The sequence below is a fragment of the Sylvia atricapilla genome, chromosome 1, assembly GCF_009819655.1.
Source record: "Sylvia atricapilla isolate bSylAtr1 chromosome 1, bSylAtr1.pri, whole genome shotgun sequence".
In the NCBI taxonomy this organism is placed as follows: Eukaryota; Metazoa; Chordata; class Aves; order Passeriformes; family Sylviidae; genus Sylvia; species Sylvia atricapilla.
The window spans coordinates 46287310-46307438 of record NC_089140.1 but is presented as its reverse complement, the minus strand read 5'-3'; the positions used below and the strand labels follow the sequence as shown (position 1 = coordinate 46307438).

At 35.5% G+C, this 20129-nt stretch overlaps 1 protein-coding gene across 2 annotated transcripts in view; it reads right to left on the bottom strand.

Moving 5' to 3' along the window:
• The window catches only part of BBS9 (Bardet-Biedl syndrome 9), a 283155-nt gene that overhangs the window by 97459 nt on the left and 165567 nt on the right, over window positions 1-20129 (bottom strand). Inside the window, exon 22 of one of the 2 annotated variants that reach the window (XM_066321643.1) lies at window positions 16911-17021. In XM_066321643.1, the coding sequence (XP_066177740.1) occupies window positions 16911-17021 (111 nt within the window). Of the gene's footprint in view, window positions 1-16228; window positions 17022-20129 lie in introns of those variants that run through there. The other variant, XM_066321634.1, reaches the window with a different exon arrangement.

Sequence of the window (20129 nt, the reverse complement as noted above, 5' to 3'; positions counted from 1 at the left end):
TTGGAGTTACAATATACTAACCAATAGCAATATTCAAAACAATTTCAGAAAATATTATGCCATCTACTTTTGCTATACTGAATAGTGAAGTCAGTGGAACAAAACCCTGACCTATGGATTCATTTGAGACAGTAGAAACTTGTCTTCTCTTTTTATCTTTTTAAAATGTTAGGTATCTAGTAGGGTTGACCTTTGAAGAAGGCAAAGCTCTGCTTCTTTCCAAATCTAATAGATTAAGTAAATAACCTGAATATTTGGATAAACATTCCAATTAAATATGAATAGCTCTACATAAATCTTATACAGATCCTGATGCTGAATTCAAAACTACACGGGCATAAACCTTTAAATAATAAATTATACCTAAAATAACTCAGAAGTGCATTCCAGAAGAGATTTAAAATGTTCATCATTTAGTAAGACATTTTTGTTTAAAGTTTTAATGAATAAAATATAAGATACTGGCAGCTTTGCCTCATTCCACTGCTGTGAGCTCAGTAGAATTTCAGGGATGTAAGCAGGGGGACATGTATTTCAAGTCACAGAAGCATAAGGAGTGTCTTACGCACATGTTTAGCATTGTTTTCTTTATTTTACCACATGCTTAGTAATGCACTTGGCTAAACATACTTTCAGGCTTCAAGTGCACCATTGAATCATAGCACAGATCTCTGCATATCCTCCAAAAGTGGAAAAGTTTATACTTTCCTATTGACACCCTTTTTGTGTTGGATCAATCTAATAAGTTATACTCAAACAAAACTGTACTTCTTGTGTTTGATATTGCATTGCCATTGTTGGTGTCCTGTATTTCCACGCCTGTCAAACTTCCTGCAGGTACTTGGCTACCATTTTTTGCCTTTTCTATTAAATACTCAGTCATTTACACACCATCTAAAACCATAGCAATGATTTGAGACAGCACGGAAGAAATAAAGACGGGAATACCAAATTTGTAATGTACCTCTGTTTTAATACACTTTCCTGAATGGGAGTGTGGGGGTGCAGACACCTGAAAATATTTTTCTCCATTTTGTTATTAAAATTAAATTTTAACTGAATTGCTCCTTAGATTTTGAAAAATATTTCCATATAATGTTGTTATCCTTCATTGGCCCAAAATAAATCAAGAGCTGCTGTCAGGTGTCTGTTATACAGGACAGGACTTAAGCAAATTGAAAATGGATTCAGGGTTTGTTCAGTCTTTAAAAAAACTGGATTTCATAAATGTTCAGTGTATTTTATCTCTGTATAAATTTATGAACAAATAATTTCAAAGCATCACTATTCAGCACATCAATCTGTACTAAGCCTCCTTCAGTCACATGATACTGTTTCTGATTTCACCTGAATGTAGAGCACCCTTAAACAAAATTAATATGCCCAACCTTAGTTGTCAAGAGAAAGATTTGAGTCTATGCCAAAAAAATTTGTCCAGTGGCAATGTCTATATCACCAAAATACCTGACAAATCAGTTTACTTATCACTGTCCCAGTATCAGAATTATTCTGCCACTTCAGCAAAGATGAATCTATTTTCAAGACACTCCCATTTCTGTAGACTGCAAATCTATGTTGGAAATCAAAGTAAATTTTTTAGAAATTCTCAAAATCATCTCAACATGAGGAAAATTTCCTCTTGCCAGAGCAACTCAAAAATAATTATTCCAGCTTCTACTGGAATGGCAGGTGGAAAGAGGCATCATATGACAGGGCAAACGAATATGAACAGGTAGGAGAGAGAGATATTTTTCTGGGAGAAAGGAGGTTCACAAAACAAAGGAATGTCTATACAGAGACTCTTATGGAAAGTTTTCTCAGTTATTTTATATCTGTACAAAGAGAGGAGGTCTCTTGGGATCTCCATCATGATGAGCCTGTTAATTCTACTTTAAGCAGTGCCTGCCAAGAATAGTTTCCCCTGAAACTGTTACTTATGACAAAATCAGGCAACAAGCATTGCTTAATGTATATTGCAGATTTTAAAACTCATCCCATTTGCTGTAAAAATAGAGAACAAATCATATCACCATGGATATGCAATATGGACAATAATACATATCTAGCAAAATCACATTCCAAAGACCTAAAACGGCTTTTAAAAACCTACCTTAGGAACTCAAATCCACCTTCTATTTTTCTGTGCAAGCAGATAATGGCGAGCAGACAAGCATGAAACACCTGCTTTCAAAGAGGTAGCAGAATGTATCACTGGGAGTTAAGAAAGAGCCCCTCCACCTTCTTTACCTTCTTTTGGGGCAAAAGAACTAGGTATGTCTCAAAGCTGCTACTCTGAAAATGAGAGACATTAGCATTCAGGTTGCTTTTAATAGGCTGTTTCTCCTACAACTACAGGGCACTCAGCAGGTAAACCATGATAGATAACTACTTTGAGAAGTACTAAAACTACAGATAATTCCAAGACTAAACAGCTGTTAAAAAAATTGTTTGTGTTTGAAATAATGATTTAGGCAGATGATTTTGAGAATTAGAAAATTGTTTAGAATACCTAATTTATCTTATATTAATTTTTAAAATCCTATATAAACTTCAATTGTTACCATCTTTTCCACAAATGCATTCCTTCTGGTTTACAGAGATAAGTTGGGAAACTCCTTCTGATTTTCTACACCGAGTTGCATGGATACTTACTATTAGGCAGCTACTTTTTGATTATTTATTACAATTGTATTATATATTACTCTCACCTCTCTTCTGTGATTCTGTAAATCAGCTTCACATACAAACCTATGAGAGGTGCTTCTGGAAGAGCTTGAGCCAATGCCTTTGTTGCCTTTTTTGTAGCTGCTTATATAAATTCCTGCTTGTAACAACTAGTACTCATTCACACTTCTGGAGAAGCTCAGGAATGTAACCTGGCAGAGAATCATTCTTTTGAGCAATAAGAACTGAGTGGCAATACTCAGTTCTGGAGGGAACCCTGATAGGCATTGACTAAAACAACTTAAGAATGACCCTGTATTTGAAAGACGAAACAAATGGATAGTAAATACAGACAAGACAAAATTCAGCTAGGGGAAAGCATACTCTAATCACTGAGCAAACGATTGAAATCTTGCATTTATTTCAACTACCTTTCTCTAAATATAATATAGTAAGTTTTACATGCCACCTATGACTGTTCTTTAAAATTCAGAAACATGCAACACACTGTGAAATGGTTACCTAAATCTTCAGAATGAAACCCAGACTACAAAATCACAGAATTACAGAGCAGCCATCATATCTGGACAGAAAATCCAGCAGTCCTGATCACCTTCACCTTCGTAACTACCAATAATTGCTACAACCTTCGACACCTCTACTGAATATTACAAGCTGAGTACTGAAAAGAATTTAATATTCCCTGGTAAGCAAAATGACTCCAAGACTGGAGAGAGAAAAAAAAAAAAAAAAAAAAAAAAAAGTCGGAATAGAAGGGGTATCAATTCAAAACAAAGCTGATCAACAGAAAAAAAATCTGAAATACAGATCTTAAAGGTTATCACTTAATGTAAAAATGAATCAATTTTGGCTAAACAGTCTATGTTTTCCAGTTGGTCTTTGTGTTAGAGAACACAATTAAGGCCATGATATATTACATGACTGTAAATATCAAATAGTAAGGACCCTGAAAAGAAACTCTGAAATACAAGATATGACACATGATTTTCAGTCAGTGCATAACTGTCAGAACAGTACTTCAGAAAGCAAAAGAAATACAATTATTTTGTTTAGTACTAAACAAAATTTTTTATTTTGATAATTTATTTGATAATTTTATTATGATAATTTATTGTTATTGCAAATTATTATACTATGTTTATCAGATAGCCTCTCTGAAAAGTCCTATTAACAAAGGGAAAAGAAAAGCAAGAATGGCATTTAATTTTAGACCATTCCAAACTGATCTCTAGTCCTTGCTCAGACATCTGGAATTCATCCAGAATAAAAATTGTATTTTAGAGAAAATTAACTAACACAAACCCTAAACAGTTTGTTATCCTAAAATTTAGCTGTAAGCTATAAATATTCCAGAATGTTAGAACTGCTGCTCAAGGGTATTTTAACTGGCTTAGCTTCATGTTCATGATGAAGTCTTGACCTATTCTCCATTTGACAAAACCTAGCAAATGCTAAGGAGAACAGGAGAAGCAGCTGTCCTAATATGACATTTCTTTCAGGCTTACAACCAATTTTACTCCAAGATGGACCAAATACAGCTGATATAGAAAGATCAGAGGGCATTTTCACTTTGCCTACTATACTAGTGAGTTCCTAGTGAGTCCAGTGAGACTACATATGCTTGGCAGCGCATGTGCTTAAAAACTTTGCTGGATTAGGTCCTGGGTCCACAATTTTAGAGCTGTGAGAAAATTGCCAGGAAAAAGCATAAATGAGTTCTGGCACAATGGACAGCAAACCCAAGAATGAAGAGGCTCCCCATCATACAAAAATCACTGATGCTGTTGTACACCACAACGACACAGACTCCTAGATTCAGAAGGCTGAAAATTACTCTTATTTTTGGGATATATCTCTCTTTTATACTATTCCACACAGACCAATTTGATTGATAAAACAAAGGCAAATCTCTTAAATCACATTGGTCAGACCAGAGGACACACCAGGAAGTCCCTTCTAGGCAGAGGCATGTAAACAAAGTTACAGTTAGAAAAACATGCCTCATGTTTACAGAAAATTCCCTGGGAAAAGAATTTCAGAAAACTAAAACATCTCAGGCACAAACCAGGGGTACAAACCACCTTCCATGGCATAAAAATGAACTAGTACTCCTAGCACTGGTTCATTAGGTAAGAGAACTCAGAATAACTTTACAATTACATTTAAGAAGGCATAGCATACAATTTAAAATATCCTGCTAGCATTCTGGGTTCTTTTCTCAATGCTCCTATTTAAGGGTTTGATTGTGCTTTAGCTACTGTGACAGCATAAGCTAACATAAGGGTGGGGCAATTGTGGCTTCCCCATTCCCTTAATTCCTTGATCAAGCACTCATGCTCCTGCCACTATGAGGGGAATCATTCAGACGGCTGATCAAGTCAAAAGCTAGAAGACAATCACATTTTATACTTGACACAGCTATGGCCTGCTGCCACAGGGATGTTCGTGCTCTCCTCCCTGCATCATGATGCACTTACCAACCTCTCTCACAGCAGAACTAGCAGTTTTGCAGCTGTGGACATAGTTACTGACCCCCTAAGACAGTAACCTTTCCTTCTGATGGTCATTATAACTATATGGATTAAGATTAGAAAAAAAGCAGCTTGAACCACACTTCGAAATTTCAATCTGTTCAGCTCCCTAAAGCTGCCTTACAACCTGGTCATTATAAATTGTCCTGGCACCAGTGAATAGAGAAACACTTGGTGGCTGAGAGGATGAGAAGATAAAGCTACGGCAACTTCCCCCACTCTAGGCTGCAGCTCATTCAGATACAACCATTCTAGTTTTGAGTCAGCTACCCCGGGTACTGATGGCAGCCCAGCTCTGCAGAACTTATCTTTTCAGGCATGTTTTGCAACAGGCCAGAGGAACAGTAGCAATGATTGCTTGTTTTTATGCTGCTAGCCTTGCAGCCCAGAGGAAAGCGTGCATGTGTTTTTAATCACACTTTCCACAATTAAAAGCTTTACCAAATTATGACTACAGGGGAGAGAACTAATCCCCATGTGATGTGGTACATTTAATTGTACTGTGCTATTGTCTTCTATTCCCTGTTCTTACACCTTGCTCCATTTTCATCTTTCTCACCACTAATGACAGCAGTTACAAGCTCAAAGTGACAGATTATTAGTACTCATAACATGAAAAAAAAAATACATTATTTTCTGGCATATACACAACAGAATAAAGCTAGAAAAGAAAATTCTCTAAACAGAGATAAACAGAGCCACAGGAGACCTCTGACTCTAACTCCATATAATTTTACTGTTTCTTACTCTTAACTTTTCCATTTAAGGTTTTCTTGAATAGGATTGAGATCACATCAAAATCAAAGTTACAACATTTTGCTAAGGCTATTTTTCAGCAAACAAAATAAACTTCTAACTTCTAAAGCAGTATTCTCCAGGGTACTAACACATAGCTGGTGTATTGCACAGTGCTACACAGACCATCACTCTGTCCATGACACTCAAGGTATTTGATCTGAAGATATCTATGAAATCTATGAGACAACATACATTTAGAAAAAATAAGTCACTGATTTAATCCAATTATGAACATAAACACAAGGGCCTTCTACAGGGCAAGTGCCCTAAAGAAATTTTAAAGACAACTAAATGAAGGGTTGAGGTTTTATTATTTATCTTATTTCCTAGATAGTAACTACAGAATGAGCTGAAAAGCTATGTAGCCTACAGCTGCCACAAAATGTTTTACTCTATGTAGAAACTGAGCAAGCTACAGGGTTTCTCTTGTGGTTTACCTTGTGCTGTGAGGCAATGTGGGCTGCAAAATAACATGATATTAATAAAAGAAATGTGTCTTCTTTAAGTGATATAATACATTTGTTTTGGGGGTACCATGAAAAGAATCAGATCTAGCTCTAACACCACTCTTAATATCATATCATGTTCTGATTAATATTTTTCAAATCTTTCTATTTTTCCCTTTAAACTAGAACCAAGATTTGAAAACAAAACCTGTTCTAGAAAATACAAACTATTTTTGCTCCCAGCCTATGTTTCCAAAGTCCTAAACTTATTCAGCCTTGTGCACTGACCTTCTGTTTAGTAACCCTGATGCATGGGTTCAGACATACACTAACACAGGCTGGGAAGACACACCTGCTTCTTGCATTGCCTCGTGCAGCAGGAGTACATCTGGTTGTATGTTCCAGTAGTTAATACAAATTCAGCACTTATCCTGTTTTTCATTCCTACGTCAACCTCATATCCTACTTTTGGAAACATTTTGGTATGGCTTATACTAAATTGGTGAGGATGACACCCAACCACAGGAAGACATAATTATTCTAACAGATCAAAGGATACTCTGTGGAGTACAACAATACAAAATAACTCAGAATTAGAATGTGATCAGCAGAGATGGCTGAGAAATATTTGATGAGGCTGACAAAATAACTGCTTACCTCAGGGTAAGTTATAAGCACTGAATTGTTGGAACTGTTGATTTCAATAACAAGGGCGATGGTTCTGCTGTTGCTTGTCCTTTTTGTGGAAATCTTCCCAAGGGTAATATTGTTTGGTCCCAGGTTACTAAACAATTCCTTAACAAATTCATCCTATCACCCTCATCACTGTGGTGAACTTGAATCAGTTCTGGAAGCCTGACTTTTGAATTCTGCCATTATAATTGATCTGCCCCTTGATCAGTAAACATCAGAAGACCTACATTAACTACAGTCTAAGTGTCAATAACTACTACATTTAATTCTCCAGTGAAGTTAAAAATACGATAGATTCAAGTATTAGGTACAACATAATCACATGTGCTGCATCTCACAACCACAGGCAATGAGAACCAATCCAAGAACCAAGGAGTTTGTGACAGTCCATCAGCTATGATGGTTGTGGCAGCACACAGGGATGGGCCCCCAAAAGATATTGCTTCTAAAAGTAGAATGTGGATTAGGCATATGTTCACTCTGGAGAAATGAGTGGAGAATTTAAAAACTGTGGAAGAGCTCTTAATGGTACATCATAAAAATGTAAAATAAGAATTTTAGTGTCCATTTTAAGTAACCAGTTTTAAGAACTACAGCCAGCATTACCAAAACGTGTACTGCTCCAGCAGACCGAAGTGAGAAACATTTTTATCTACAACTGACTACTGAGATTTGGGGTACAAACCTCTTCTGAGACATATCAACACCAGCATCACAGTATCACCCACCTGTATACAAGCATGGCAATCATATTGCCTCCATAGAAAGTCTATGAATGGTAGAACCTTGATGGTGCAGTAGCATTTTGGCTATTTCATTCTAATTATGAAGAGGAAGAAAAATATGATTCCAGACCCAGAAATATTTCAATACTATTCACAATATTATTTAACTAAGATGATGTGAACTAGCAATATACATCATCCATATTACCAATAATATCCATTCTGTGACAATTCAAAGCTGCAGCAAAGCTCCACACTGGCCTATAATGGCACTGATAATTTCCACAAGATGACATGGAAAACATATCTGCAGTTCCAGTAACACTCTCCAACAAAGAGCATGTGGGAATGTGCTCCCTCTTTTGAGGCATGTCAGCAGTTCTTTAACTGAGAGTCACTGTTTCCATTCAAATCCCTTATTTTTCAGGGGGTTGCAGAGTCAGCCCTCAGGGAGAGGGCTGATCTTAGAAGTTTCAGGTGCTTTCATGCAATCCTGTATCTCAAAAACAGTCCTTTTTTCTTTTTTCTAAAGAACGTTTAAGCCATTAGCTCATAATATGGATGGCTGCCTTCTGGAACAGTGAGGGGAGAAAGGGGCGCAAGATGCTAAAATTACTTCTAAAAGAAGATATTTTGGAAAATAACCTCTAACACCTCCACAATGTCATTTTTTTCCAGCAAACAGTTCCTAAAGATCTAGAGCTAATCTCCATTTGGTGGCCAATGTTGACAAGCTATAAAGTGAGTCTTGGCATTTTGTATAACCTGGAAAAAAAGACCTGAAAAACCATTTTAAAGGTTCATCCTGGAATTAACAAATAACTGATACTCATCTGATATATCAGATGATCACAAAAAAAAAATCACATACTAACTTTAGGTTTCTAAAAAATGTCAGTGAAAGAGTTTTAGGATAGAAGTAACCTTTACTAAGTGTAATCTGACTTTATATAAAACTTAAGTCATACAATTCCAGGTTTCTGTGTCAGAAAAACTCCTCCTTGGAGGGCTCAATTAGTTTCTGGGATTTCCTAAAATTTGCAATACTAATTTTCAGAAGTAGAGGAGATCTTACAGTGGAGAGCTTGGCTCTGTTTTGTGCTATTTAATGCCTCTGATTTAATTACCTCTTTCATACAAAGATGGATGGCAGAAGCCAAAAAGTGTCTGTCTGTCAACTGTGTTGTCCAGGCTATGAAAACCTGAGCAGGATTCAATAGGCCTGGCAGCATCTAAATTCTTCTTGGAATGTGGAGCAGGCATTCAAATAATACATTGATGAGTTTCTCTGTCCTTTTATCCTCTCTCTCTCTTTTTTTGTTTTGTTTTGTGGGTTTTTTTGTTTGGTTTTTTGGGGTTTTTTTTTAATAATAACCCCTCATTAGAAATCAGAATAGAATGAAATGTTTACAGTTCTCAAAGACTGACATTAACATATAGGAACCATTAATATCTAACACTAATAAATATAAAGAGTCAACAGCAGAATGTAAATTATAGATACTATTCTATAAGGTCAAGAAAGTAATACAGATAATACAGATACTTGTATACTATATCAGAAACCAACAAAGATCTGACAAAAGAAGTGAAGCCAGGAATAATGCACTAATCCAAAGAATGTATGTATCCAAAACTATCCATGTTCCGAACAAAAATTATGATTTCCCAGTTAAACGAAAAACTAGGTATAAAAATCTGTGTTGTAGAACTGGAGAGTCAGTAATGCATTAAGTGGCTAAACACATGTGTTGAAAAACAAGTTTTACTGAGTATTCTGTAAAAAGATTTCACTCCAGCTAAAGAGTTTGTTCAAAACCATGAGAACAAATACAAAATACTGGGCATATTTGTAGTGTGCACTTTGAATGGCAATATTTCATGCAGTGGAGGAAATAACTGGTGTGAGGAAACAAAAGCAACACAAGAAGTCTTATAAACACTCATAAGGAAAATGGTGTATTAATCTACAACAACACAGATGAAAAGTAAGCAGTAGCAAATAACAGAAGTATGACTAGTTTCTTTCCTGCCCATCTTTACTTGCAGAAGACAAGTGTGTGAATGAATCCTAGTGACAGACAATCATCTACTTCTCTTAAGCTCTTAATTATGCAAGAAAACTGCCAAGGAAATATGAAAAACAATGTTTAGTCACAAAAAAATCTTTTAAACTTCTCTTTTTTTTTTCTTTCCACTGTGCTACAATTCCCCTTTCTTGCCTACAAAACCTAATCATAATTCCTAAAAATGTGTTTAGATTTGATTTTTGGGTTTGTTTCATATTTAGCATGCCCTCTCAACCTATCTTTTCTGTGTTCCTTACCTTCCATTATCCTTCAGGATTTCTCATGCTCTGGTCTTGTTAAAAGTTCCTTGTTAAGAAAAAGCTTTTTGATAGATTCCAGAAAGCTTTGGATATGGCCATGAATATGTTGTTATACCTTGTACTGCTCTTTGCTGTTCCTTTACTGCAGCAATAGTAATATTTTGCCAATAATTTTAAGAGTGCCTTTGAATTCTCTCTTTGTTAACAAACAAAACAAAGTACTATACACAACAATTCTTTCTATTGAAGCCACCAAATTTAGAGGAAAAGGGTCAGGCTATACCATGACCTGTTCATCCCCTACCTCTTTTCTGTGATGTCACAGCAAATTCTGAGACAACCCACAAAGCAGAATGTAAGGTAGTCCTCAGTTCTTTGTTACATTGACAGTCATGAAACAAAAGCAGAATTAATCAGAGACTTTTTTTAACCTCTAAATGAAAATATTTTGTAAAACACTATACTAACTATAGGTATGGGGCAAACACAGGACTGATCTCTTTACTCACTGCAGTTGGCAATATACATCATAATATAGTACAATCTGCAAATAATAGAACATATGTAAGACTTGCTGTGTTCTCATATGGTATATTACATTTCAGAGAAGATGTATATACAAGCTCCTACTAGAAAGAGAAACTGCACTTCGTTTGGTATTGACTTAATGAAGGAATTCTCACGCTAATCTCTTAAGCTGTACTGCTCTTTAGAAAAACAGACTCTGTGGAAAAGAAAACCTCCATAAATCTCTTCAGCTCTCTCCAGAAAAATGGGCTTTTTGTAGCCCAGTGATTTTCTTTGCACCTTTTCTTGTGGAAACAATTAGCTTAGCAATTTTAAAGTATTAGGTGGGCCCAGCTGCAGGCTCCTGGTATCTTTCCTATTGCACAGCAACGTCCATACAGAAAGAAACAAGGATCTAGTCTCATAATACCACAATACACCAGTGGGAAATACCTAAGTGAGCAACTAAGGCAGTCAAGTCTGAAGAAACTTTCACTTACCTGAGGCCATCACAAGTTTCCTCATTTTTTACAAATTTATTTCTAATTTCAGGAGTCTTTGCTAGGCAATGACCAAATATTGTGCTGCAAATCACTTGTCAAAATGCTTGAAACTGTACTAAAACTGTCAGCATCACAATTACCCCTTCAGATGTGCCCTGTTAATTGGGTCTTCAATGATTTTTAAAAGATAAGTCTGTTGATCTCTACTCTTGCCATGAGTGCAATAACCAAACTTCAGACAGAAGTTCAGGTTCAAGACTGTAGCCATGAGCAGCTGAAAAGGCTTTGTTGCCAACAGTACTGATTCATTCAGCTGATTGCTTAGAAAGTTCACTAAGGGCATGAAATCCCCCTCCAGACAGTAAGGACATTTCTTCAAAATTATCCTTAACTTGGCTTAAACATTTCCCTTTTATTAATTCTCATGTACAATACAGTTAGTATTGCAATTCATTTCTGTCCTGTTATACTGTCTAACCTGGAAAAATTAACTGCTTTGTACATTGCAAATACTTTTGCTGTAATTGGCAAAAAATATCAGTATCCAAATGATTACTAGTGCAGCAAATTATAATAATTACAGTAACAATAGTAAGGCCATCTGTACTTTACTCATGCATGTTGAAAATGTAGGGCAGTTATTAGTCCAATATAGAAACAATATATGTCTGAGAGAAAATAGAAATCTTTCACAGACCTACTTTAGAGTTTTTACAGCAAATTTAAGGACCCTTCAAAACAAATTCCAGGATATGCCTTTCCTTATATGTGTAGGCAATAAATAATATTAAGAACCGTATAGCACAAAAATAAAAAGACTCAGTGGAGAGCTGACAGCAATTTATATCCAAAACCTCTTCATTATATAACTCTTTGTAGAAAGCCAAGCATTTAAGAGTCCTCCTTTCTAAAATCAAAAACATGAAATACTATCAAAAAATTTCATCTTATATTACATCACTTTTTGATGAGCTACTTAGCAGATGTAGTTTGCAGTTTCACACAGTTGGGTATTCATAAGAAAAATTAAGCACATAGATAAATTTAAATGTGTCCCTAGACCCTTTAAAGAAAAATAATCAATTCAATCTTGTTTACTAAAAAGTTAGTGAACTAAACATTTTTGTGGGCTGGAACCATGGGATAGTTCCTAAAATTATCTAGGCTATTAAAAACAGCAATCTTTGATTAAAAGGGTGAAGTTAAAGTTACCCTTGAATGGAACTACAACATTTACATGAGCATTGCCATTCAACGCTGGAGAAAAAGTAACAAAATAAATAAAATATACTAAAGACATGCAGCTGTACAATGTCTGGGTGAAACTTTGGAGGGTGTTTTGAAAATCTGACTCAGAATGTCTTGATTTACTGTACTTTATAGCTCAACCTCACAGTCATCTAAGTATAGCTGCCTGTCTATTTAATCAAAAATAATTAGCCAGATTCAAACTAAAGACAATAAAAATCTATTCCAATCATAAATATAAATGCTGACACGGGTTTGGTCTTACATGCTTTGAATATGAAAGCTTATTTACTTTACTGAATATAATCATAGAAGATGATAACTTCAAAATTTAATCTTAAAGTCATCTAAATATTTGCCTGACAGCAACATACAAACAATTTAACTAAAACAGTGGAAGCACAGTAGCAAATCAAAAAGCTAAATCTTTTGTCTTATGAATAGCTTCTCAGAAATATTTGTGTTTAAACAATAAATGTAAATACTGAGCCATACTGCTCTCTCAGGAAGAGACAATTATTATGGATTATCATGGCAAAGTCAGGCGAATATTTCCCTTAAACATTAAAGATTTTTTGTTCTTGTTTAGATAGATCATTTACAGAATAGATTTAATGGATCTTAGATGAAAAATTCTGCCAGGAAATCAAGTCTTACAAGTTGCGAAAATTCCAATACCTGCATGTCATCACGCTTAACAAATCTGACTCCAGGTGCTGTAAAATCCTGAACAAGTAAGGAATTTACAAAGTATTCAGCACAGTTGTTTCACACAAAAAACAAACAAACAAAATAAAAGACCTAAACAAAACCAACAAAAACACCAAGATATATTTTTCAACCCAAACATTCTTTTATTCATACTAACTTTTCATCTGCTTTTTCATCAATTTAGTGAAGTTAGTCATGATTTTTCAGCATAGAACTCTTTACTCATAAAAAAAAAAAACTACCAAATCCTTTCTGTGTAAAATATTTAGTAGGAATATTGGTTGGAAAAGATGGTCTTAGGAAATTCCCTTTCACAATAAGAAGCATGCAGCACAGAGCACACAAGGAGTTCAAAATACTTACTTTAAGGGGTATATCCTGATAAACACATATGTTGTTATTACACCCTAAAGCTCACCACCAGCACAGTTTAGTTGTTCTTTTAAGGTTGTTTCCCTTATTTCTTAGAAATTCCTCTAAAAAGCCTGCAGGTATAAGAACTTCTTTATAGCTCTTTGTGACAAACCATATTTTCACTTAATTCCACCAGAAATATTCTAGCACAAGTGAGAGCTCGAGAAGTGGAGCTTCACAAATCTCTGTTAATTGTTACCTTCTAGAACACGTGAAAACTTCTCCATAAAATCAAACCACTCAAGTAGCTGCAACTCTAGTTAGAAATTCATAACTTGTTAAGAAGAAAACAGAAGAAAGTAGGAAGAGTACACCAAAAGAGAAAGGAATTCCATGGTACCTACATAGAGTCTAAAATCACTACATTCATACTTGCAAATGCAGTAGAGGTCAGCATTGGTACTATAGCTGTGAGCTCATGGAAGTAGTAAAGACATAACAAGTGAACATCAAATTACATTCAAACTCTCCACTAGGTTTGTGCAGTCTATGTGCAGAGTCTAGATGCAATATATGCTGCTCTGTCCACTTTCTAACTGAAACAGCAAGAACAAAATTAGCAGAGATTTATCACACTAACCTTATTCCTCCCAATGCAATGCACAAAGACTCCATATCTTGAGATGGCAAGAAACAGAAGAATTATTTTCCATTCACTGGGACAGAGAATGTCCAAGGAAGTATTTTGCACCTACTCAAAGCAAAAGCCATCTAAAAGAATCTACTCCCACAACTGCAATACCATTAGCTTTCAAATATCATGAATGTGATCCCATTCTCTACTCTGAAATCCCAACATACTTGGATTAAAAAAAAATAAATAAGAAAAATAACCCAGTGATAACTATTTCAGCAATTAAAACATCATAAAACCAGTAATTCCCCTCCCAAAGAGACTCCATGATTGGGCTAAAACCATTAATTCTGTCCTTGCACAGACTTGTAGATGACTACTAGATGCCATTTTCTGCTCTCCCAAGTAGCTATTCCAGGTAAACCCAAAAGTCTCACCCACATGCTTAGCAGCTGCCTTGAAAGCCTCAGTATAATACTTTGCATGAGATAACTTGCAAGTCTGCGACAGGATGATGCCCTACAGCAGACTTTGTCACAGAACAGTCTTCCAGGTTTCAGTCCCTCATTTCCCTCAGTTCTTTCTTTGCACAGCTCATAGAACACCTTATCATATAATCACAGAACAACCTGGAAGTAACCTACTAGGGTCATCAAACAACCAACTCACAACTTATAATGAGAATCTATCTTGAACTCCACTAGGAAATGAAAGAAGATTTAGCAAGAAAAATTATTTTTAGTCTACTTTGTCCTTTTTTCTCTTTTATTTACTGCGCATAGGTAAACTAAATGCAAACTCAAATACAAAGATACATAAGATACAGGAAATACTCTTTGAGGGTCCTTTGTAATCACCATGGTCCTGCTGCAGTCTGTGGGGCCTGAGCAAGAATTCAGTCCAAAAATATCATCTACAGAAAAACACTGAAAGGCTGTGATTTCATGCCTACTGTTACCTTCAGGTTTAAGTAGCTCCCTTGGCTCTTACACTCATAGCAATTAGAATTTCCAGACAGTTTAGTGGCAGATATTCTAGGTGTTCTCTATATTGCAGCACTAACTGGCAGATGGCAGTCAATTCTTACCATGAATGAATTAAACTCACTCGTATAACACATGGCTGTAAACCTAAAGACTTTTTAAATGCTTTCAAAGTTTTCATTCTGTCTTTTATAGTTACAAAGCAACAACAGCCAGCCAGCTATGTGACCTAAGTCTCAAGTTATATCATGGGCTAAGACTTACACTAGGATATGCAGGTCCCCATGCTGTTGTTTCTGGATCCCATGAATACATTTCTACACTTTTCCACTCGTGCTAGTCTTTTCAGTAATAATGTTATTTAAATATAGGAGAACACTATCGACTGAAGAACAAATACGTGCTTGATCAGAAGACTGGAGCATCAGACAGAGAGAAATACCCTGCCATATGTTTGTGATTTATTAGTCTAGTTGCCTGAAATTGGAATTTTATCAGGATTGTATGCGACATCAGAGAGATGATCTACTTTTCCACTACCAGGAGGTTACTTAATATACCCAGACGGCAAAGGTTAATCTATATTTATGTCAACTTTGACAAGCCCTCTTCTTCTAATGACCTGAAGTCCATGAGGACCACAAGTAATTAGCACTCTAGAAAAGTCAGAGCATTAGGCCTTCAGGGGATTTTTCAGATTGTTTTTGCAAGCAGGTACTAATTTTTAAGTTTTAAGTTACACTGTGACATTATTATACATTGCTGCATTAGATATCCTTCTTCCCTGCCCACTGTTAAAAATCTGTTAATGTAAATTCTGCTATTGAAATTATCTATTCTAACTCTCTGCCTGTCTGTGCTACAGTTAGCTGGGCAAACCATCATGTGAATGCTTTTTTAAACAACAATTAACTCAGTTTTGCAGATGCATAAGGACTTTCTATTTCTGACTGTTGTTGGTTGCAACCTCTAAGCTGCTTTTGTTAACTTCAACACCTATCCATAATGAACACTTCTGATTTACAAGCAACATTCAAATACACTTTATAATAAATATTATAGTATAAAATCAGACAAGGAAAGGGGAAAAGAAGTGTGAAGGTACAACTTAGTAAGCAAAATGTGAAATTGCTATAATCAAACCCTGAGAATTTACCAGACACTTTATTAAACTGCAAGGCAGTACTTTACAGTGCTGCTTTTAAAATATGTTAACACTATATCACAGTTCCCGGCAGCATGAAGTCTTTCCAGAAAATGTGTCATCACTGTATGCAGCATATTTTATAGCCAGTACAATTTCATTTTATTATATCCAATAATATTTTTCTGAAATTCTAGGAAGTCTCCCCACAAAAGATAAGTAATGACCATATTTTAATCAGCTGGCACAAAGTGAACCACCATACCACAGGAAAAAAAAAAAGCCTTTATTACACCAAAATGCCCTCAGTTTCATTTTGTCTCTGTGGAAAAGATCACAAATAAAACCTGTGAGAATCACATTCAAGTATTATGTAGCACAAAACTATTCAACTGTGAAGTTATTTAATTCCAAGACTGATCTTTACAGTTGAGCCGCTCTTGACAGAAGAGGCTGAATAAGCTCAGAATCCTACACATTGTACTATTGTAGCAAGAAATGCTAGAAATTATGCCAACAAAGACTGAAATATATGCCATTTGTTTCATACGTCCACAAGCATTCTGAAAAGATGAGCTGTACACCTCCAAGTGAAATAACATAATTTTCCTTTTCTTACCAGGCTTGGATTTCTGCTTTGTGGTCTGCTCGTGACTGGCAAACATTGCTGTGGAGCCTGGTATAATGGTCCTTTCCTCTAAATCAGACTCTGGGATTGTAGCACAGCCACCTAGTTGAAAATGGAAGACACTTAATGGAGTGTTTATGCAACAAAACAAATTCACTGGTGCATAATTGAGGAAAAGGGGAGATAAATTAGCTGACAGGAACATACAAAACTAAAATAGTCCTTAGTTTCACTTCAAGGAAACATTTGCTAAAGAAAACTATTACCATTGTTTAGAAGGCTGATTATGCTTTAATGACTTCTCTCTACTACTTATGTCATCTTGAAAAAAAGTGAATGAATGAAGAGCACAGAATATACAAAACTGGTTCCACATAAAATATGGAAAATAAGGTGATTTGTGTTAAAGATCAGATTACTGGGAGCTATTTTTATAATAAAGTAATTAAGTGTGAATGGAATAACTTTACAAAATCAACAAACCTTTTGAAGATTGTTAGCTTGCCACAAAGAACAACGTGCTGATTTTTTTTTGTATGAGCTATTAAATACAGTATTTTTAATAAAGATATGAAAAAAACAGGGACACTTTCAGAGTCAATAACATGCCTTACTCAAGTGATTATAGGATGTATGGTACAACATTCTCTTTGTGTTTCAACATTGTTTTATGAGCTGTTCATTAGACAGCAGAATTACTTACAGCTTTTTCTTCAAATAGGTTTAAATGCCTATGTTTAAAATTTGAAGAGAGGTAAAATCTGGTAGTAGTAATACCAGCTGTAGTGGTTTGCAGTGAAATAGGCTGATGTAAATTTGTTTCGGAGCAGCTGTGGTCAGGACACTGGAGGATGTGTCACTATTCTACAGCAAAAAGATGGCCTCACAGTAAGTGCACTGCCAACAATACAGTACACAGCTGAGCTGCATCTTTTTCTCACAGCCCTCCCAGGAACATCACTAGCAAAAAAACAAATCCATGTACTCATCCACTATGCTCTGAAAGCACATTTATAAGCAGCACACCAACTCCCAACGGTGTGCAGACTTTTTACCTTCATGGAAGAGTTGTTCTATTTTGAAGACACATTCTACTCCAGGCCCCATAAAAAGTCCGTCAAATTTGCAGCAACACAGCCTATCCTCCCTTTACTAAACTAAAGGAGTAAAACAACTAAAAATACGGTTGCATTCCTCAGTAGGAGAGTTGCATTTTCCCTGACAGTTTCAGAAGCGCCAGCAAACCAATGCACCATGCCTTGCAGAAATCCAAGGGTAAAGCACAGCAGCTCCAATGAACCCTTAGAAAACACTCAGTCCTACCAGACAGAGATCTAATACAGCATCTTTTGCTCCTAAGCAAGAGTAAAGACACAAGCTACTTTATGAAAATACACCCTGAGAGAAAGTATAAGGTGCATCACAGGATTTATGTTTGATTTATAGCAAGCAAATTTTGTCAGTAGGAAGGAAAGGTCAGGAGTAAGTGTGTCAGCATGCAGACTTGCAATCCATGACAGCTTCATATATTTAGGATACCTGTTATGAAAATGGAAGAGAAACTGGAAATTAGAAAAACCTCTTCATGTTAAAATACTGTAACTGTGGGGTCATGTCTGACATTGCATTAAATATAAATGTACCAACAGCTTAAATGGGAATTAATATCTGTAAAACAATACTTCTGCTGCCATTTGAAAATTGTGACTAAAACGTAAACAACAAGATTTAAGGAAATGAAAATCAGTGTTTTAAAAGTGAATTTAGGGGTTTTTTTCATTCTTATTGTTCAGATAAAATCTACACTCTTATACACTAGCCTGTAAACGCAGGATACAAAATTGAGGTTTCTTGCCCCAAAGAACTATCAAGAACAGCATAATACATTTTAATATTATAACATTTTGTAACAGCATGAGCAAAAACTCACCAAATCAATTAGGATCTATTGAATTTCTACACTGAAATAGAGAACTTTTCTAACATTGATTCAAAAATCCAAAATTCAATAACTTACAGTCCTTGAAGACTGTTGGCCTGTGGTGCCAGGATATTTCATTAGTTTTTAATGCTACTGAATAAAACAGCAACTGAATAAGAGTTGGAAAAGCTCTATTTGCCCTTAGCTACAACATACTGCTTGTGAAAAGAAAGCAGGATGTCATGATTTTGATTTTAATGTGAGAGATACTTTGAGATTTACTTGTTATAATACCATCAGAATTTATTACAACTAAAAGCAAAATTAATTTCTTCCATAAATTTATTTTACTGAGAATATTGACAACTGGAATGTTACCAGTGGCATACTATTTTACATAAAAAGAAAATTTAGACAGAACACACAGTGCAGTAATACCAGCATCAATATCAAGAGTAATAATTACATGTTACTTCTGCAAGGATGCCAATAACTGTTTCCTATGAATCATTTTTTAAATACTACTGCTTTATAAAGACATTCCACGTGCTAAAAACATTACTCTCAGTGGGGCAGGTTTTCACTAGGATTTTTTGTGACAATAATTATTTAAGTAAGTGACCAGACAAGAAAGCAATATAATAGTTATACTTTTACCTTTTTTTGAGACAATAAGGCTTACAGGATCAAGGATTACAGAATCATTTCTACTTTGCTCTTCTAATACCAGTATTACCTTCTAAATGAAGGAGCTACTCAAATTTGCTAAGCATGTCCCTTAACGTGTTCAGATACACAGAGCTGGGTAGCATGACTGGACCCTCATCTACACATGGCCTTCCTCAACACAAGTGGAACCCACTTCTTCCAATGAAACTAACAGGAAATTCCATTTTCTTGCTTCAATTGGCACAGATAACACATCCTCAAGATAACAATGGATACCCTTGGCAACATGCTATGATTTCCCACAGGAAGGAAGGTGTAGAGACCACACTAAGGCTATTGACACACTGAAAAAAGTGAAACATTCAAACCAAATTTCAAACTTGCACTAGACTGAAAAAGAAACTGGATAAGGCACAAATTCAAACTACTGAATATAACATTTAAACCATGGTAGACCAGGATTTTTCTGCTAGGACTACAAGCTTTTCATTTCATACTTCCAAAGTTCTCCTCATGGTCTATATTCTGACTTCACTTGTCAGAACTTTTAAAGTTAAAAGAACTCTTTGAATTTTTTATCTCTCTAAATACACTTCAACAAGTATTCATTGAATGTTTTA